The following is a 22,525-nucleotide window of genomic DNA, read 5'->3' as shown; positions in this document are numbered from 1 at the left end:
CAAAATTAAACTGAGTCAAACAGATCTCATTCCAGAGATTGATTTAACAAGTTATCTCCAGGCTGCCAGTGAGGATGTATCAGAGAGCAGGGAAGGGAGATTGCAGAAACCATTGCCCTGATTCAGCACATGGCACCAATTTCAGTCACCTAACGGATTAAATCCCATTTATCTAGAACTCCCAAATCATTTATTGTCCCAGCCTCTGAGCTGGAACAAATTCTAATCCTGCTTTTAGACTTAAAACCTAAACCAAATAAATAATAGCAAAAAGAGTAGGAAAAAAAAATCTTTTTAACTTCTAATTGATAATTCTCAATCTTTTTAAGTTGCTACTGCAGAATAAGGGCAGAGGAGGATAACTAAAAATATTGGTAATTACTTAGTCACAGAAACTGTGTTTCTGCTAAGAGACAGATGGGTTTGAGCTCATCTGGAGGCTCCGGACTTTTAATCAAGGTTTCCCCGGTTCTGCTCCAACAGCAGAGGATTGTTGGAGCATCCCATGGTTTTCTTTTGGTCTGTTTTCCTACGTGGGAGTGCCCACTCTCATCTTGATGTCTAGAACTAGGAAACACAGAGATTCTGAACCTCCTGCACGGGCAAAGCCTGTGTCTGGAGTCCCCTTGGAAATACAGGTGGCATTAAAATGAAACTCTCATGCTCTTTACCTGTGTAGGTAAAGAAAGATTTGACATATAAACAATAAGCATCTAGACAAGCTAATAAGCAGAATGTCTCTTAAAACTAGCACCAAAAATCCATGAAATATCCCTCCACTTCAGAAGAACACACAGATTGTATACACTGGAAGTACTGAGTCACATCATGGGTAGTTTCCTGTAGATATGAGATGTGTGACATTTAAATGTAAGAGTAAGAAGTATAGCTGTCAGAAGTATAAATACACTTTGCATCAAAGCTCAAATAGCTTTAAAAATTTTCCTGAATATCCTATCATGCCTGCTCTCTGACTCTGCAGCTTTTCCTTTTTAAAATTTCTCTGCTAAAACTTAAGGCAAGTTTTTTAACTGCAGACATCCAGCTGCATTTACAGTCCTATAAAGGGAGTGTTCCCTCAAATGCACATCACTCTATAATCCTGGATTTCAAGGTAAACATCTGTTTCTTCACACTCTGAGCCCACACACCTGTGAGCAGATCCTCTGTTGCCTCTAGCACAGATCCCCTGCACACTGAAACACCGTGGCAGCAAAGAAATAAAGGAACCAGGATCATCCCAGCAGGTGAGCTGCTGCCCTACTAGAGATCCAGCAGTCAAAACAGACTATGAAGTCTGTTTTTTTTCATTTAATTTGTGGGGGACTGAGCTCAACAAGGCAGCAACGTGAGGAAACAGGCAGAACCTGCAGCATCCCACAGTGCCTTTGTGAACTGCTGTAAATCACTGTTGGTTTATGTTTCCTGGAGCTGAAAACATGAGAGCACAGGTGCCAGCAGGGCTCTGGTCCACAGCACCCCCCAGGACAGGACTGCTCCCGACTACATTCCTCTCTGCTGAACACTTAAAGCCTTTTAATCTAAAGCACAGGGGTCACAGGGTAAATGGTTGAACTCGCTACAAAACACAGGAGACAAATCTAGCTCCCCATGAAAGAAAAACAAATTCACCACTGAAGAATTCCTCGTGGTGTATTTATCCTCATCTCTCAGCACACAAATGTTTCCAGTGACTGGAGGCAGATTGGTAAGAGATACAAACTGTCAGGGAACGGTGAAAGGCAATTAGTAAATCACTATCTCTTTTGTAATCACTGATGAAATTTCCATTTTTTTTTTAATCCCCTACTGCTCACTCGCCCAAACAAGCAACACATCACCTTGAAAATGAATGCAATTAATTATATTAGCCGAAGCTTTTAAAGCAGAATGGCTTCTCATTTACATTCCTGGCAGAAATTCAATAAGATTGCACTACTGTAAAGGCTGATTGAACTGCTGCTGCTGTTGCAGTTAGGCCAGTATCCTGAAAAAAAAAATAATTTTGATGTTCATTATGAGATTTTTTTACAGCAAAGTACTTTAAACTGTTAATATTCCGAAAAAAAAAAAGAAAAGTGAAAGGACTGGAAATTGTGTGTTAACTGTGTGTTAACTCAAGCTGAAATCAGTTCCTTTCCTTCAGCTTTCCTTCCAGCTAAAGTCAGCATCTCTGCTTACTTTTAACTAAACAAAAATTAGCTGAATTATCTTACATGCCTGATTAGTGAAGATGTTATCCAAACCTACAGCCTTCACCTGAACACTTGCCCTCTGTTAGCACAGCCATGGCTCTGTTGGCATGAGAGGGTTGCAGAGCTTATTATTTGCGTACAGGGATTTCTTGATTTCACCTCGATACTGGTTTATCAGAGGGCAGCACAGCACTGTTGTGCGGCCTCAACACCACCAGCTAAAAGCAACAAATCCAATAGAAATTGTTATTCTGGCCTGCAGAACAGAGTTTTTGTAGCAAACTTTCAATTAGAGACAATAAATGAAGGCAGTGATTATGCACGTGTTTGTGGAAGGCATAATTGGGCTGTGAAAGCATTATTAGTTACAGGGATGTAAATAAGCAAGGGGAATAAAGCAGATTGGTGGTTGGGTCACAGGTTGGAGGGCAAGGTAATGACAGGAAAACACATTTCATGGCACACTGGGCACACATTCAACAGCCCCATGAGCATCCTGCTGCAGAAGGACACCTGGACCAGGGGGCACAAGAGGCTCAGCTGTGGTTCAAGAACCCTCAGACTACAAGGAGACATCTACACAGTCAACCAACTTCCAGGAATAAGTGCATGAAAACTGAATGAAAACACTGAAGTTACTGCCCCAAACCTACTTATTAAATAAGGAATGGACTCGAAGGTTCATCGAATCACAGAATGGTCTGGGTTGGAAGGGACCTTAAAGATCATCTTGTTCCAACTCCCTGCCATGGGCAACGACACCTTCCACTAGGCCAGGCTGCTCCAAGCCTTGTCCAACCTTAATTTTGATAGGTTTTATCACTTTTTCTAAATTCAAGCAGAATACACACAGAAAATACATAGAACAGTACACCAAATTCTGCACAGGCTCTTGCAGTGCACCTTACAACCCTGGTGCACAATTCTCAGACTTCCTATCTGACTTCAGTTTAAGAAGGCTTTAAATATAATTATCATAAAGTGAGATAATGCTTATTGCCTTAGCTCTTGGAATAATGAAAAAGTCTTCAGGAAAAGCAGGTGGAAAGATTAAGTCTGATACCTCATGAGCTAAAAAAAGAAATATAAAGGGAAGCATAGGGCTGTAGGGTGACTAAAAACACCCTACTGTTGGTCACATTCCTTTAATTAACAGTAGTAATGGAGAATCATTAGGCTGCCTGCAATTAGAGCAAGGAGTAAAGCTGAGATAGAAGTGTCAGTGTCTTCTCTTTTTCCACAAAATAGGGAGACTGAGTGGAGTCTTTATAAAGGACTTGATATAAAGCTTGATTTTTAATATGGAGGGTATGAACTCTTCATTTCACAGGAAGGATTCTGGTGATTCATCTACTTCTTAAATGTTTTTCAGACAAATGGAAAAAGAAATCTAAAGAGAAAGCTGATAGAATAAGAAAGCCAAAATACTCACATTACCTGTCTTGGAAAGGCTCTCAGAGCAGTGCCTGGCTCTAAATGAGAATTTCTAGAGAGTTCATACTTGTCTTTGAGCCAATACTGACCTTTTAGCCAAATGTTTAGATCCCTTTTGCTTGGAGAGATGCCTGAGGGGGCTAAGTCCAACCTAGACCCTGCAGGGATGTGGTGTATCAAGTTTAGCCAGACCAGCAGTGAAGCTGTAGGCAGGACCTGTGCTTGCTCACAAGTGATGAGAAAGTCAACTATTTGATTTAAACCACACGCATGAAGCCATTATATCATCTTAAAGAGAAAAATAAGCCTTTTGTCCTATCAGAGAGCAAATCTGCAAAAAATCAGTGTGCAGACAGAACCTCTGGAATGCAGGGAGTGAGACTAAAGTTACCACCTTCAGTTATTTGGTTTTATTTTCCTGAAGACAGGAGCGTGTCAGCCTGGGACAACACTGCATGGAAGATGATCAAGGCATGTAAAGAGACAGGGCAGGCTGCTAATTAGCTTGATGAGCTCATCAGCATGAAAAGCTAAGTTCATAATCACAAGAAAACTATTTTTTTCCTAAGTATGTATGACTTTTAAATTATTGTACATGACTAAAACTCACTACCTTGTAATACAACCCTACAGATTTATGGGAAGCCAGATCTCACGCTGGGGGTGCCCAGCAGGGATGGAAGCAGAGGTGGCAGCTCCAGTTTGGGAAGGTTTGGGGGGTCTGAGGCATTGCCTATTGCAAAAGTGATAGTCATGAAAACACAGCCCATCAACCTGTTGGCAAACCTACTCCACCCAGAAACTACCCTTTTAACAATACAAGTCCACCTCAGAGGATTAGTTTAAGAGCCCTAAATGACAGTGGATTTGGGTTTTGAGGGAGTTTGTCACTGTCTAGAGGAATATTCTGTATGACCACTGAAGCTCTGAGGTGCTTCCACACCTTGTCTGTTAGAAGTGCAAATACTTGGGGAGAAAAAGGCTTTCCCTCCAAAAACAAGACTGGAGCACACATTTCTCCCTCTTCTAATAAATGCTTGAATACATTATGCCTGAAGTTTCAAAAAGAAATCCAAACAGCAGCAGTACTGGGAGGCCATGGATTTGGCCTGATTTGTGAAATCACAGTCCACCCTGCCCAAACACTAAAGCATCAGAGACACAAAGCCCCGTGTGGAACAGCTCCTTATTTTCCAGTGAGTTATGGCTCATTTGGAGCAGCACACTAATTAATACAATCAGAGGCAAAGTTTCAGAACTCTCCCAACAGCACACATTAGCATATCCTGCCGAGAGACTTGATAAAGTTCAAAGCTTATCTTGTAGCCTGCACGCTCCGGGTTTGCTCAGAGCAGCAGCTGGCCAAGTGATCTCCCTTCTTCTCAAAGAGCAAAATTAAATTAGATTAGATCATCCTCTCTCCCTTGTAGAATTAAGATCGTGCTATGAAAACAAGCAAATTAGCTTTTGCAATCCTGTTTCTCACTAAAAGGCTACAAGGCTGAGAAATGCTTTCTGTACCGAATTCAGCTGAGCTCTAAGGGGGTGCCTGGGCTGTTTTCTTGGCAAGCTGAAGGGAAAAGTTTTACAGATCTGGCTCTCCCTGGGCTTGATGCTGTGACTGACAGATCCTGAGGAATGAGGCTAAAAAGGGAACAAAATAGAAATGAACACACAGTTTTGACAAAAGCCACGCAGAAATCACAGGATCACAGAAGGGTTTGGGCTGGAAGGGGCATTAAAGACCACCTCATTCCACCCCCTGCCATGGGCAGAGACACCTTCCACTAGCCCAAGTTGCTCCAATCCCTTTCCAACCTGGCCTTGAAGGTGTGATAAGAGCCATAGTAGTGAGATTTGAAAGTTTCTTGGTTTGTTGCTATGTAAAAACACTGTGGAGTAAGAGAAAAACTTAGGTTCTAACTTGGTGCGATCAGGAACATGAATGCTGCATGACAAGAAAAGCTCAGAGCATAAGAGAACAGAAGGAAAAATATAGGGACAAGGATTTTTCAGATCTGAAAGCTGGACTGAAAAACAACAAATGTTTATGGATGGAGGATGAAGAGTTTTAGTTCAGATCAGGGATGCCAGATGCCATAGAAAAATCAAACAAATACAAAACAGTGAACTAAGTTCAAAGGGGGCCATGCAAATGAGATCCTAGATTTCAACTGTAGTTTCTAAAGCTGATTCACTGCACACCAAGCTGTGAGGTCAGTTGGCACAGACACACTGAAGCTGATAAAAACGTGTCCCCATTAAGTTACCATGCTGCAGCAATCAGGCACACTCCAGAAAACCATCCCATGCAATCTGTTCTAGATGAACAGCTAATGAGAACTAAGCTAAACCACTTTTTTTCTGGTTATGAATCCTCCTTTGAATATTCCCTTAACTATACTGGAAGCAACTTAAACCTATAAAACTGAAAGGGGGAAACACATTTGTCTGCTGCGGACAGATGGAGTAGTAAAACTGGCCATGAGAAAGCACAGCAATATCCCTGGTACATCTTCACTCAGTCACCCCAGACTGCATCAAAATTAGCAAGAAGTTAATTTACCTTATAGTTTGTTTGGTTTTTTAATACCTTGATGATATCCTATTAGGCTGGAGGTGATGGAGGAGGTGATTTGGGTTTTATTGCCAAATTTCTTCACAGCTTGATCTTCACGACCAGATTATAAGATGAAGATGGTAAAGAAATACAAAAAAAGTCTTGTATACATGGAAAACAAGAGGGATGGAGTGAAAGGAAGCTTTTGGAGTGTTATGTTTTCATGTGGTATCTGAATGATGAGTTTATGGAGCAAACTGAGTCCTGAGGAGGCTTCACTAACAGTTATCCAGTGACAATGACAAACACGTCGCTTAAAGCTTTACTAACTTGGATATTAAAGATGTGTTACAGAAGTAAATTAAAAATTGGAAGTGCTGCATAAACTTTCAGTAAATAAAACATTTGCTCTAAAGCATCTTAAAAAAATGAATCAGAAACAGCCCTGCAGTTTCATGGCTCTGAGGACAGCAGGGCACTCACTGCCTCCAAGTTAGTTCTTCTCCTCCTGCTGCTGTGTGTGCCAGGGCTGGGTAAAACATCCTGACTCTGCCAACCATCCATAAATAGATGGTATTTTCAAAGATCAAAGGGATGTGGTCGCATCTTTAGTGTTAAGGATCATTTTGTCTCAAAAGAATTCGATGAACCAAGAAGACACCCGTGATGGAGGTCTCCTATTCTGCTTCCCTTACTGCACCCTTCTGATCAACACTGACATTTCCTTCGTGTTTGCACTGTAAGTAAATCCAAAGTAGAAGACCAGAAGAAGAAAGTTTGCACCATTAGAAAGATGAACCCTCTCTATGGTGACAGTGAAGGATCCTTGTCCATCTGTGCAAAGGCTTACCCAAAGTACCCAGGGTGAGTGCTGCCAGTAAGGGCTTGACACCTCTCTGTATTTATAGGCATTTTGCTAATAAAAAGTCAAGCATTTCTCAAGGTGAAAAGTGCTTGTGTTATGGCCTGAAACGTCTCAATTTCCTGTGAATTCCCTGTGACTTGGCTGGTGCCATTTTTCCTGCAGCTGTTCCCTCAATTGAGAGTTCACGTCACGAAACATGACAGGGAGAAAAAAGAGCCCATGAGAATTCAGTGAATACAGCTTTTCATTTGAAAAGATCCTCAAACACATACAATTGCTTTCTCTTGCTTAATTTTCAACATTCATAAGCATAATTGCATTTATTTTTCTAGTCAATACAGAAAACAAGTGGTAATTTGTAATATTACAACTTTACATCTCAAAGGAATATAAGCACAACAGTTCCCACTCCCTTCTAAAAGAGGTGAATGACACGGAGGAGGTTGGATTGCCTGTGCAGGAGATGCTTAACAATATTTTTCCCCATGGGAATATATTAATATTGTTGCTATCAACTTCCCTTTGTATGTGTATAAATGACTTTTGGAAAACAGACCTCAACGCCAGCATTTTTCGTGTGCCAAATTCCATGCACTAAATATCTGATACAAGCAATTACAAATGCTAATATTTCCCTAACATGAAAAATGAACTCTCTTTCCCCCACAAATTCTCAAAAGCAACAGTTCTCACTGGAACCAGTGATCAGAGGTTATTATTACCAGTCCATCAAACAATCTGTATCCTTCTAATTAAATAGCAAAGCATCTGAAAATCTGCTTATTGTGAGTCTGCATCCTGTTTATTTTGAAGCTGGTGGAAAGATTTCCAGTTATTTCACTATGCACTCAATAGGGCCTGTGGTAAAGGAACTGCATTAGTTAAATAATCCCTAGCACTGGAATCTTAGATACTCAACCACAGCTTTGTATTCAGATGCTGGAAGTTTGTTAAGAGGTGTGATGGTTTGTGACAGGAGTTTAAAAAAAAAAAAAGAAAAAAAAAAGTAAGAAAGATGATGAGACTTCACTGGGAAAAAGACAAATGGAAAAAGAAAAAGGAGTACATTAACCAGACAATGCACTGCAGCACACAGTCCTTTAAGAGATTACATCTAGTTCCCACTGAATTTAAGAGATTACAGGAGAATTCCACTGGTTCCATGTCAAACAACCTCAAAAAAGCTGAAAATTCACATGGACAGAGTTACCAAGGCCCTGCTATTAAAGCTCACAAGGGGTTGAGCAACAACCTCAACAACAGTTATTGCCTTTCCTGCATCCTGCCCACCCTCTGCTTTGAATCCTTATTTAATGCCTCAGTTGCTTTCCTGGATCAATTCTGAGGAGCAATTTTGTCCATGATTTACCCAAGATTTCCTTCTGTAAATCCTTCTCTGTCAGCATTTGACTGTTCACTCATGACCTTTTCCCTCCCTTTTTCAAACCTGGCCTGTCCTAAATTTGGCCATCTGCCCCATGCAGGTTCACGGGTCATTCTTCTCTTGGAACTTCTTTCCTGCTAGGCTTGTCCATCTCTACCCTGCTAAGCAACCCTCCAGGATAAAGAAAAAATACCCCATGGAGAGGAGGGGCCACAGTCCAGAAAAAAAAAAAAAAAAAATCAGAATTCTGTATACTTCAAAATTCACTCCTGAAAGGTTGTGACAACTGCCCGAGCTCTCACTAGACCTGCAATATTCCCTAATCCTGTCAATTCCTTCAACATCACTTGAATCTGAATTTATCTGTTCCTTCTGAATCTTTTGTTCCTACTTTAGTCACTGCTTTTCCTCTATTCCTTAATATCCACTAACTTCACATTTATCAATTTTAGTAGTCCATCTTTGCTAGAAGGATGTTCCCCATCCCTCATTCTACCTATGCACCTTGTTTACTCCTGCAACCATACTTATTTCAACAGAATTTAAATTAAAATTCATCTACTTGGAAGAAGTCTCTCTTCCTTCTATTTCCCAGCTCATGAAGCTTTTTCCCCACTGCTTTGGCTGAACAATTCCCTAACTTGGCCCTCAAACAAAAACCAGGTTTAACACACTTGGCATGTGGACAGCATGTCCTAACAGAGCTCCAAATAACACATTATGAAAAATAAAGGTTGTGTGTAAGATGCTGAGAGGCATCAGCTCCTGCTGGAGCCAAGAGACACTGAAAAAAATTAATGTTTCAGCGCTGAAACCATGGAGGAAAACCAAGTACAACAGCAGGTCCCTTGTCCTTCCTCCCTCTGTGGTGCTGAGGGACGTTACAGCAGCGCTTTAAAATGCCATGGCCTCAACTAATGGTGATAATGGGAAGGTCCTGACAGCCACAAACAGCTCTGTTTCTGGCAGCTCTCACAGAAGAGGGGTCAGGGACACACTGACAACACTTCAGATGTACCATTTAACACATCAAGGTGCAGGAACTGCACGTGCTCCCAACAGGCAGCAATCCCTTCAGGGTCATCACCACACTGCCTACAAGTCATTCCATCAGATTCCTTTGATGCCGTGTCTTTGTACCCTGTGAGCTCAGAGAAGGCTGCACCTCCTTGCTAAGCTTGATTTGAGGACCCAAACACCACCTACACAGAAGTGGAAAGATGCTCCTGATGACTTTTCACAATCAGCACACGAGGAGAAATTCTCTCTCACCTTTACAGTGTGAATGACACAGTATTAAAACCCGAGATGTAATTTCCTTTCAGCAGAAGGCCTCCAGAGAGGGAAATGTTCTTAATTAAATCAACTCCTGCATCTTCAGTCACGGAATAAAAGCTAAGTAGTTAGCTAAGTGTGAGATACTTAATTTACAGGCCTGCAATTTTCCATGTGCTCTGGTCAAACAGTCCCTCACTGTCTCTCTTCCACCTAAAACTAGTGCACCCAATTCCAAAAGAAAGGCTTTACTTGGTGTTGGAACACAGAAACGCAACAGAGTAAGTATTTGGTAAGAACTGCTCCTAAAATTAAGTTGTTACCTTCCTGAAATCAATTCTGTGAAAAAGATGCAACTGCTCATGGTCTTCATTGATGACTTTCCCTGCCCAAAAAAGTAAAATTGTCTACACATGCAGGTAGGATTTAGTTACTGACAGCCCAGACTTGATATGAGATAGGCAAAAAATCTGGGTGACAACACCAGGGACAGTTAAAGCCTGTGCTGGGCTTTACAGAATGATTTATAGGAATGGCTTGGGGTCTGGATAGAGCAAAACAGAGCAATTCAAAGCTGTAGTGCAGAAAAAGTTCCCTCTAGTTGCTTGCAAGGTTACATTCCTCCCAAAGCTATATTCATAAATAGGTCAAACCAGCACACTTTCCTGGAAATCTAAACATTGGCACGTACATCCACTAAAATAAATCCAACAACTAAGCAATCAACCTCCCCCAAAAAACTCAGGTTAGCATAAAATAGGGATGAAATTCTGGAAATGGGGAAGAATTATTTACAGCTCGAAGAAAGAATCCTGGAACACAGACATGAAGCTGCAGAGAAAACAGCAAAATAAAAACACATCGGGGAAACTTTCCAGAGAGCCCTTTCTGTTTAGACCTTCACATCTGAGAAGTGACTTGGAGCTCATTAACAAGCCCCAGACTAATCTATTTACTTGTATGGAAATGAAAAGAGTGGAGAGAAACATATTTGACTCATTCTTAGTAATTTCCCCTGCATAAAATATTTTTTGGAGCGAAAAAAAATAAAAATATACAGACAGCTGAGCCAAAACTCTTTCTCCCTCTCAGACAAAATTGGATGGTGATTCATCATATACACAGATGAATTTTAATGTATTCCTTTAACAAGTTTCTTTGTGTATTTTCTTGCGAGCGAGAATTAATACACTCAGACACGGGGAAGTGGTAATTTTATGGCATCGCCTTCCAGATTTACAAATGTTGAGTCTAACTCCTGTTGGCACTCACTCAGCAGCAGGAACAAAGCCAAGTGTCTGTCCCATGCCCAGAGGGTCTCTGGCCTTTGCAGAGGTCAACACTAACTCCACAGCTCCAGAACAGAACGAAAGGATCCTGCCCATCCAGTGTGGGCACTGATGGACAGTTATTACCTTCCTGAAGGAAAGCTGTTGGATAATCACTCATTCCTGCTGTAACTCCATGGTGCCACTCACAAAAAGGGGAAGGTGACACAGCAAAGCATTTGGCCCATTAGACTCACATAAAACTTCCCTCAGTTCAGTGGAGCCCAAGTAGGATTTAGCCATCTGGACTTCCCAGATACATCCTGCCTGGGATGTCTGCCTGCTAAATGAGCACCACTAATGATGATGATCCTTCTGTTCTTCCAGTGAGAAGCTCAGAGATTCCTCCAGTTATTGGGACAAAGGAACACACCAGCCTAGATGTGGGAAGAGTCCCCATCCCTTATCTCTGCTGCAAGAGGAAAGAAAATGATTGCTCCAAATTTCTCAGTGAGGTGGAAGGAAGTGATTCCTTCAAGAGAAGTGATGAGGTGCACACACTGAAAGCTCTTGGGCTGAGTTCACTTCACTGGGATATGGGATGCAGACTCCACAAGGCAGCACTCGGGACACAGTTGTGCCTGGAACCTGCCAACTGTCATCTCAAAACATCCACCAGGCAGGTGGGGGGTTACACTGGATATTAGGAAAAATTTCTTCACTGGAAGGGTGGTCTGGCATTGGAACAGGTTGCCCAAGGCACAGGTGGAATCACCATCCCTGGAAGTGTTTAAAAGATGTGTGGATGTGGCACTTGGGGACATGGGTTAGTGGTGGGCCTGGCAGTGCTGGGTTAATGGTTGCACTCGATCTTTGAGTTTTTTTCCAATTTTATTGATTCTATGAATGACAAAAATGAATCAATTTCTATCACAAAACCACCTTTCATCAATAACAGATTTGGCTGCTCTTTGCAGAAAGTTTGTGGAATAAGGATGCAAAGCGAGGCACTTTGCACTTGCTAAATAACAATACAAGTGTTGGCATTCTGAACACCATAACTTGTTCCAAACATTTTGCTTATCCCTAAATTCTTAATAGCTACACTTCTGTTTTCTAGACAAACAGAGTGCCTACTTAGAGAGCAATTCAGCAAGAAACAGAAGTGATATGGAGATCTACATACACACACATACACAATTCTATTATAAGAAATATAGTGTATTTCTCTGAAGGAAAAGCAGCACTTGCAGTGCCAATTTCCATGCATGAAAGCAAGGGACCCATCAGGCAGATGGGGCCAGACCTTCAGCCTCTGTGCTGATTGTTTACCTCCTCACTTGGAACTGGGAAACCTCACAGAAGTAAATTTGGGATTAACAATAAGTCTAACAGAAAAAAATGCAGCTGTGCAAATGCACGAGACACAATGCCTTTGTATCCAGATAGAATTGTATTTAATACAATTAAAGTAATTGCTTCAGTCTAGGCAGCCCTGGCTAAATCTCCATTGCAGTTAATTAGCAAATGATGGTAAAATACGTTGAACATTAAATGTTAAATACTTTCATTATTAATATTATTCTTGCAACTGATGCAAGAGCAGCCAGGTCCAGGTTCTTTGGAATGCTGTGGTAACAGGCAAAATAAGACCAGTGCTTTGGCCTGGCTGGTTTACACACAACACATTTCCTTGTACTAACCCACAATCTGTCCCCCAAAAAAACCCCACAGAAGAGTTCAAGTCCTGCTTTTACAGAATCACAGAATGGTTTGGGTTGGAACGGACCTTAAAATCATCTAATTCCACCTCCTGCCACGGGCAGAGACACCTTCCACTAGCCCAGGTTGCTCCAAGCCCTGTCCAGCCTGGCCTTGGACACTTCCAGGGATGGGGCAGCCACAGCTTCTCTGGGCAACCTGTGCCAGGGCCTCCCCACCCTCACAGGGAAGAGTTTTACCACCAAGGAAATAATTCCTGTGATCCCACACAAACCAAAGGGCCACATCCATCTCACACCCTCTAACAGCAGCACATAAAGACTGAACGTTTACAGGAAAAGGGGAATGTGAATGGCAAGATGAAAATAAAGGTGTACAGGAGAAATGCACTTGCTGTGCTTTGAACTTCTAGAACAGAATTAGTCTTGTGCCTTGCTCTTGGAACACAATTTCGGCAAATACCCCCAAAAAATATAAAGTAATGACTGAAGGCATAGGGAAGGAAACAGGATGCTGAATGAAGAAAGGTTAAAAGGACTGGGTCACATTTAGTCCTGCAAAATAAAGATTTAACTGCACAGAACTACATAAGGGAGGTTCTAAGAGAACAAGAACTGATGGTTCTCCCCAGCCAAAAATGGGAGAAAAAATGATAAGATGAAGCCATAGAAAGGAAAATGAAGGACTGAGAACCTTTATAATTCGAAGAGTGGAACAAGCAGCCTAAAGCTGTGGAATACTCATCACTGAGGGTATTCAGGCTTAAGTAAACACCCATCTGTTAAAGAATATTCTGTTACAATCACTGCTGCTATTGTGCAAGGAGGTGGAACCAGAGTCCCACTGAAGTCTGGGGGTTGGATACCTACAATTCCTGTCTTTCACGTTTTGAAACATTTATTCAGAACAACAAACATCTGGTTCTTAATCCCTCAATTAACAGTGTTTCCAGCCCTAAGGAATTAATCATAGAATTCATGGGAAACAGTTTATTTGCTGGCAACGGAGTAAAACAAATTGCCTACAAACTTCTACATTGCTAATGGAGCAGTTTAATTGCCTTTTTTTTTTTTTTTTTGACATTTCAATTAAAAAAATAAAGACTAGAAAGACATCCCTGGGCAGAGACCTTTGCAGCAACGTGTCAGCAGAGAATTACACAGCTCTAGGGACTCGGGTTCTCACTCACAGTACTGACCTCCTTTGAAGAGCACTCAGAGATCCAGTGATGAAAAAGCACAGTAAAAAGTGCTAGATGGCATCATTAGTATTCAGGAGAACACAGTTCTGTGGCTTGGTTGAATTTAAAGGGATCTCCTGGTACTTTGGAAAGCCAAAATGTTTTCCAGAGGGAAGAGCTGACCAGGGTAGGGCTGGGTTTGCTTTTTGACATCTCCCAGCAGACTGACTTAGTATCACTGAACCAGCTTAATGCCTGCTCATTTTTTGATTTTACCATTTCCACAAGGTAGTATTTTAATCGACTTCCAGCTACAAAAAACAAGGCAGTATTTAAAATACCATCCCAACAAAGAATATCTACACGACTGACTGTGTCCCCACAGAACCATGAATGTGCTGAGTTGGAAGGGACCCACAGGGACCACTGAGTCCAACCCTCAGCCCTGCACAGGACCATCCCCAAGAGTCACAATGTCATCCAAACCCTCCTGGAGCTCTTGGTGCTGTGCTGTGCCCACTGCCCTGGGGAGCCTGGTCAGTGCCCAACCACCCTCTGGGGGAAGAACCTCTTTGTAATATCCAACCTAACCCTGTCCTGACACAGTTGCAGCCATTCCCTGGGTCCTGTCCCTGGTCCCCCCAGAGCAGAGCTCAGTCCCTGCCCCTCCTCTGCTCCTACCCAGGAAGGTGGAACTGCAGTGAGTTCTCCCCTCAGTCTCCTCCAGCTGAACACACCAAGTACCCTCAGTGTCCTCACACAGTTTCCCTCGAGGCCCTTCCCCATCTTCACTGCCCTCCTTTGGATACTAAGAGCTTAATATCTACCTTCTTCTTCTCCTGCAGAGACCAAACTGCCCCAATACTGCAGGAGAGGCCGCCCCAGGGCAGAGCAGAGCGGGACAATCCCCTCCCTGATGCCCCCAGGACAGGACTGTCCCTCCTGGCTGCCAGGGCACTGTTGACTCGTGGCCAACTGGCCATGGACCAGGACCCTCAGGGCCCTTTCCTAGCAGTGTTTTCCACCATCCCATTCCCAGCCTGTCTGTACATGCGGGGTCGCCCCATCCCAGGAGCAGAATCCAGCACTTCCCATGGTTGTTTCCCATGGCTGGGGATTGCCCAGTGCTCTCACTTGCTGAGGTCTCCCTGTCCTCCATGGAGCCAACAGCTCCTCCCAGTTTTCCTCAGAACCCTGTTGGCACTCCTGCCACCCCTCTCAGTGCCAGGGAGCTTCCCTGCCTATGGCTGCCCACCAAGGCTTGTTCCATGAACCCCTCTTTGATACCACCTCAAACCCTGCTGCTCTCAGAGGCTGTGGAGAAATTACGTGCCATGGAAAGTCCACCATCACGTGTTCCAGTCCTCTGGCTTTAAAGATTTCCCTGCCTGTAAGAGCAGAACATGCTGTTCATCAGTTTATTCACCTGGCTTTGCCCCTGGATGAATTTTAAAGTAAACAACTTTTATTCTCAGCAAACAGGTTTTCAAAGAGTAACCAACACAAACAATGTGCATTACGGGTCTGTCCAGCAAGAGGCTCTCAATAATAGCTCTGAACGTCTCCACAACTTCAGGGAGTCTAATTGACCACTATAATTTACTTCGAGGTTGGCAGCATTTGGACAGCTCCTGAAAACGTGGTTTTTTGTTACCAGACCCTTCTGTACCCATTTGCCATGGCCAATCTTTTCACACCTACTGATTTTGCCTTTTGTTCTCTGTGAATAGTCCTGAGACATCAATCAGTAACAGGAGGAACCGACTCATTTCCCCCCATGCTCCTTAAAGTATCTTTAGATAACATCTCCTTATCAGCACATTCCAATTTGATGGTTGTTTTACCTTCGCATCTTCCTTTAATAAAGTTTTCTGGGTTTTTTATTTGATGTCTAACCTTTATTAAAATTGCAGTTGCTCTAACATCTTTAGATATTTATTAGTGACATCAGAGATCATGGACGGGGGGGGGAACACAAAACCATCTATTTATTTAGTTTTGGAGAAATAATTCTGAAGGTCTTGTTAAAAAAAATACATTTTAGTGTTTTGGGGTTAGCTTTATCTTGGATTTTTTTTTCCTTGTGTGTGTATGGGTTGTTTGTTTGAGGTTGGCTTGTTGTTTGGGGTTTTTTTTCATCATGCCATTCCAGTCTGGGTTTTTTTCTATTGTTGTTTAGATTGCAACCTCTATGAGTCTGTTGATCCCTCCATAGTTCCAGTGCACTTCAAATGACAATACACCTTCATATGGAGGAAAGCAAGGATTTATCTTAACAGTTAGAGTTGACTAAATATTGAACTCATCCAGACCAAGCCATATAGAACTTCCCATTTATTCCAGATTCCTAATTGCATGAAAACTGTCTATGTTCCTATTCCTTCAGATCACTCTGGAATCAGTTAATTCCCAGACCTGTAGTTTGGTCTTTAGCAGGGACAAAGAACAGGACACAACAGGGTGGAAGTTGAGGAACCACAGAGATAAAATTGCCATCCTTAAAAACACAACATCCAGAATCACAAAATAAATTCTCACAGACAAGACTAAAAACTGCAACTTTCCCAATGAATTCCTTTGGGAATGCCACAGCCAAACCAAGTGGTACCAGGTGTCACACACTTTGAAGTCTCCTGTTCTGGATAAGTTCCAGTAATAAAATAATTTAAAAACCACAGAACTTAAACAACCTTTCAGTGCTGGAGAAAGCCCAGCTCGGCTGGTGTCTCTTGTGTGCTTGTTTTTTCCTGCCAACAAGCACCCAGGGCTGGAGACTGGGCTGTCTGTCAGTGCTTCCAGGGAGCTATTGTCACATCAGCTCAGCACAGTGTCCTTGCCAGGCAGCCAGCAATTACAAATCTCTTATCCCAATAATTACAGGCATAAGAACACCTCTGGAGAAACATTATATTCCAGTTCTGCCATGTAGCTCAAGCTCTCGCTGTGGAATGCACTAACTGGAACAAATATTTCTTTTTTAGGAGTGAAATCAAAGCCTTAACTGGCTGGTGAGGTCTGTTTGTCACTGGGGGCCTCAAAAAGGCTTGGGCTGCTATTTTAGGTGGCAACCAACAGAGACAAACTAAGCTTTTGAGAAAACTTTAGTGAGTTTTCTTAAACCAAGTTCTTTCTCAATGTGAACAAAGCATTCCAGAGCACTTTTATTAAAGCTGGAGAATTCATTCCCATGTACAACATCATGGTAACTTCCAATGAGTAACAAAACCTGGAAATTATCATCAGCTCTTCAAAGAATATTTCAAATATCACACGGAAGACCATGATATTCTTAATATATATTAACAAATTAGGAATTCTGATAACTCTCTGCTGGAAATGTTTTTCTTGCATATTTCTTCCCCTGTCTGAAATCTCAGCCCAATGAACCACAAGCTACAACAACTTATTCTCTAGACATTTTCTTGTCTTTCTCAGAATTAGAATTTAAAGCCATTAGTTAAGAGCTAAATGGTAACTGGAAGGTCCAATACTTCCAGACATTTCAAAGCTTCACTTTTCTCCTGGCCTCTCCAACATGCACCTCCCCACATAAAACAGCTCAGTGACCCTGAAACGCTTAAAAAGTTGAACAAACTTTGGTGTATTAAATCCAAAACATTTCCTCTCTGTTAAATGAGAAATAAAAGAGGAATAAGGAAAGGAAAACAATTCAGGAAGGATATCAAATAGCAAATATTGTAAAAAGCCATCTCAGTTGTCAGATTACTTTGAACGCAAAAGCCGCCTTTTCATCACTGAATAAAATCCTGCTGCCCTGTTGAGGGTACCCAGACCCAGCACACACCCATAAAGGAAAAACAGCTGATTCCCTCCAAGAACTGCATCTCCCTGCTGCTGCTGGGACATCTCACTTACCAGTTGGGACAGCAGGATCCATTGTTGGCTTTTCCCAGGTATTGATCTGCTCCCAGGTAAATCCATTGGTTCCCAAGGCGACGCTATAACCACAATTACTGTAATGCTCGTCAAACGAACAACCACCTAAAACCAAGAAAAAGAAAAACATCACTGAGTTAATTATCTCTGTCTCTTTATGGCAGGTCATTTACTTATTCTGTACCCAAGCTTAAACAGGAAATGGAAATAAATAAAACCAATTTCCTGACCATCATTTTTCAGGCAGCAGCAAAGGTGATGTCCGGAAAACACTTTTTTTCTTTCCACACTTCGTATCCACTGGAAGCCCTTGTTTTCATCCCTCCACAATACTATTTCTTAGATCAATCCCCTTTATTTCAACCTGTTATTTTCAAGGACAACTGTACATGGTACTTCCATGCAGGAATATTTACATAAACCTCCAAGATATTTTTTAAAAAAAGGAGGAATGCAAATGGCAAACAAGCACAGCATCACTATTGCTACAGAGAACCCTCACTTCTTTTTGCCTTTAAGCCTTGATCATCTTAATCTGGCTTTAACCATCTTTTACACACAACATAAACCCACAAACCACACAGTTTCCTCAAGGTCTTCCCAGTCAATATTTCTGAGTACATGATTTCTCGACAACAAGAGAATAAGAAGCAGCAGATGGCAAACAGCATTCACACCTTCCAGACTGCTGACTAAGAGATCTTTACTGCAATTCCTGAAATACTTGGAAGCAGTTAACTCTCTTAAATAACTTGGCAGCTGCCTGGACACTTGTGAATCAAGGGAAATCCAGGGACAGTGAAATGGAAGTTTGTATTCCAAGGCAGATCTTCAAAACTTGTGTCAAATCAAGCTACATTATTCCCTAAGATATTTCTACACTGGTGTTCCTTACGTTACCTGATGCTCATTCCTCCTCTCATCCATCCAACCCAGTCTGCCAAACATATTTCACTGCTGGATCCATAAATGCAGGCTGGATCCATGAGTTTAGAGACCTGAATCATGGTAGGAATGTCTCTGCAGTGCTTTAGTTTTCTCTCAGGGGAGCAAGGATCGTTTTTCTCTGCAGACACGAGTCCTCCAAAGTCAACTGGACACATCCAGCATTCCAGAGCTGGGAGGACTGAGCAGTGCTCGAGGCAACACTCACTTGTTCTGCCAGCCAAGCTGCCAACTGCTCCTGACACCAATCAGAGTTCCATGGACAGATATTCCTGACTCCTCACTCCTTCCCACGGGCTGCACTGCCTGCACACACAACAAACAGCTCCTACACCCCTGACCTGTGAGTCCTTCACAACAAGGATTATCCAACACTGGGGACATTAAAGCCTTCTTTAGTTTGCACCCATGTGGCTCTAGTTCCCAAGAAAGCCCAAACTTGTCTCATCTCCTGTGGAACTCTCGTAAATTCCAAACACAAATATCAATATTTATTAATTCCTTAGCCTGTTAAAGGATTTTATGTGCATTCCAAACGCAACTGGTTTTCCAAGTGCTTCTACAAAACTTCTACAAAACGAAGTATTTCTATGTAAGTATATACTAGAAGGATTTGTTGCCTGGAGTACCTGACACCCCAAAATACTCTGTTGCTGAAGTTTAAAGAGGTCAAGCTCATCCTAAAAAATAACTTTATATAATGTATATTTTCATTATAAATAGAACTGATTATAGTTGATTTTATCACCCTTGCAAGCTTGCCTGTTTCACTAGAGTTTCAGCAAATATTTCTGAGTTTTCATGATTTCACAATATTATAATAGTTCTTGCCTTAAATTTACTGCACTTGTGAAGCTCCCCCAGCTGTCAAAACAAGCAGGATTACACTTCAGCTTCCCATAATTTTTTTTTAAGTTAATTTCGGTGAAAGGGTTCAAAATTAAAATACTGAACACACTCATTAAAAAAATCTAAGAGAGAACACAGGAATCCTGGCTTGTGTGGGAGTGAGCACTGCATCTGAAAGTCACCTTTATTACGAGAGACAATATCAAATACTCTGCTCTCAGCCTCCACACGGGGCATTCTAATTGTGAGAAACTCACTCTGACTGCACAACTTCAGACACAAACCATCCCCACACCCCCTCGCAGGATCAGGGATGTCTGGGAGCTGTTACTTTGAAGGAATTGTAAACAAATTCTCTGATGGAGCCCAACATTTGCACGTGGTCTCCTGCACACAGAGAATATTGCACAGGAGCTGCTACAAAGTCCCCAAAGCAAAACAAGCAAGAGCAGCAAAGTCTGGGGTAGCAGTCCTCGTTTCACAGGGAATGTAATTGTCATTGTCTTGCCATAATCAGCTAAATAGGTTATTTTATCCATGCTGAGGAAGGTGAAGCTGGAGGAGCTGAAAAAGGGATACAGTGAGAACTTCTGGAAATTAATTGGGAGTTTCCACTGATAAGAGACAACACCTGAGGAAGCTTTAAAGCGCCTTTGTGTGAAAGTCAAAGCTAACCTTGTACTACAGCTGAATAAAAGGGAAGGATAAACCATGGAGAGCCTTAACAGGAGCAGCAAGATATCTACATTTTAAACAAAAGAAAGGTTAGTGCAGAAACCTCCAAACACAGAGTGACAGAGCAATAAGCCAGGAGGATTTGTTTACCAGAAGCAGCAGAATTGGAATTTGGAGGTGAATTTGCAGGCAATGAGGACAAGGAGGACAAGCTGGAGTCAACTGTAAGGGCTCAGACAAGCAGGCTGGCTGAGTCCTGGGGACCAAGAGGGGGGCACTTTCCATCTGCTTCTTGCTCTGGTGTGGCAACTGGGAGCAGAATTAAAAGGGAAGCAAAGACTCAGCTGGGACCCAGGGCCATGGTGACTTGTGAGCTAAAAAATCAACAGCTCCTCTCTTCCCACTATTAAAGTGTGTGTTGTGTTGTGGAACAGGAAAGAAACTTCAGAAAGTGGAAGGAAAATATCACAGCATCCAGAATATCACAGGTTTTGGGGTCACTCTCACAGACATGGGATCACAGAAGGGTTTGGGGTGGAAGGGACTTCAAGACCACCTCATCCCACCTCCTGCCATGGGCAGGGACACCTTCCACTAGCCCAGGTTGCTCCAAGCCCTGTCCAGCCTGGCCTTGGACACTTCCAGGGATGGGGCAGCCACAGCTTCTCTGGGCAACCTGTGCCAGGGCCTCCCCACCCTCACAGGGAAGAGTTTTACCACCAAGGAAATAATTCCTGTGATCCCACACAAACCAAAGGGCCACATCCATCTCACACCCTCTAACAGCAGCACATAAAGACTGAACATTTACAGGAAAAGGGGAATGTGAATGGCAAGATGAAAATAAAGGTGTACAGGAGAAATGCACTTGCTGTGCTTTGAACTTCTAGAACAGAATTAGTCTTGTGCCTTGCTCTTGGAACACAATTTCAGGCACAACCTGTGCCAGGGCCTCCCCACCCTCACTGTAAAAAACTCCTCCCTATATCCAATCCCTGGTAAAGCCACTTGGTCACAGTGACCTGTGTTTGTATTCTGCTGAATCCAAGGTGGCCTTAGCCCTGTCTTTTCTGCAGAACTTGGGAGATGTGACATTACATCTTCACTTGAAGGCAGCCAGGTTCACAAAATTAGGAGATTTTAAGATTCCGCTTAAGTAGGAACAGTAAGGAGCAGACGTGTTCCTTTCACTGACGTCAGCATGAGCTTAATATTCAACATTTTCTAAGACACCTTATCTCTGTTAATACTTAACTATAAGCTACACCTAAATATGCTGGAACATAAAGATGGGAAAAAAGGTCAGATCCATCCTAACAGAAAATCATCCATTGCTGAAATCTGTCTGGAGGCAGAACAGGGCTGTTCATTAACATTAAAAAAAAAAATAACCCTCAAACTGAAGGAAAAAGATACCACTCCATGAATTTAGATGGCAGGTTTGCATGTTTTCATCTCAGCCACATCTCACAGAGTTGCTTGAGGAAAATGGAAACATTTACACAGCCACCAAAATGGGATTCTGGGTCTTCATAAATTGTTAACAAGAATCAGGGTTTTTGGAAAACAGATTGGGATCTTGGAGCCTTTCCCCTGCTTGGCTGAAAACTAAACAGTGACAAAAGTGGGGCAAAAGAGGAAATGGAGATGCCTTTGATGGCATTAGATAACATGGGTGGTGCTGACCCCTTTTCACAAAATGAAAAGCTTAAAAGGGTCATATTGAAGGAAATAATGGCTCATGTAGGAAGGATAAAAAATCCCTTGCTTTAACTGCAGGCTGGTAACAATGCCACTGCTCATCTGAGTGATGCTAATTAATCTTGAGCAGACCTATCATCAGTTCCTGAGACTTGCCCCTGGATTAAATGTAAACCAGCCTTGCATAAATTGAATGGCTCCTTTGAATATCTAATTGAATTTGCAGAAGTGTGTGCCAGGGGGGTGTTTAAATAAGTGCACAAATACGATAAAAAGAACTTCACGCCATAATATCTAATTCAGTAAGCAAAAATAATGGCAGGGCACATTCCAATTAGTGTTTGATTTATTTATTTTAACAAATCCAATTAGTTGAATGTTTTATAAAGTCATCCAATGTCAAACTCTCACGGACTCACCAGATAAAAACCACAATACTTCTATAAAAGGATAAAGAAACGCTGTTGTGAGAAGCCTCATCATTATCCTGTGGCTCCAAACACACACTGGAAACAGAATCAGATATAATTTGATCAAGCATTTACAGCAATCCCAAGGTGAGGAGGGGATGGCCA

General features: G+C 42.2%; 1 protein-coding gene across 14 annotated transcripts in view; it reads right to left on the bottom strand.

Moving 5' to 3' along the window:
- The window catches only part of PTPRT (protein tyrosine phosphatase, receptor type T), a 459,737-nt gene that overhangs the window by 320,972 nt on the left and 116,240 nt on the right, over positions 1 to 22,525 (bottom strand). For all 14 annotated transcript variants that reach the window (XR_003528091.1, XM_027645791.1, XM_027645792.1 and 11 more), the window contains exon 2: positions 17,760 to 17,885. Coding sequence is in view for 13 of the 14 variants with exons in the window: in XM_027645791.1 (XP_027501592.1) it covers positions 17,760 to 17,885 (126 nt within the window). In the remaining variant the exon portion in view is untranslated. The remainder of the gene's footprint in view (positions 1 to 17,759; positions 17,886 to 22,525) is intronic.

This window comes from Corapipo altera, unplaced genomic scaffold (assembly GCF_003945725.1).
Source record: "Corapipo altera isolate COAL_440 unplaced genomic scaffold, ASM394572v1 64, whole genome shotgun sequence".
Classification (NCBI taxonomy): Eukaryota; Metazoa; Chordata; class Aves; order Passeriformes; family Pipridae; genus Corapipo; species Corapipo altera.
Note: the sequence above shows the minus strand (reverse complement) of the source record. Positions and strands in the feature narration are given on the sequence as shown.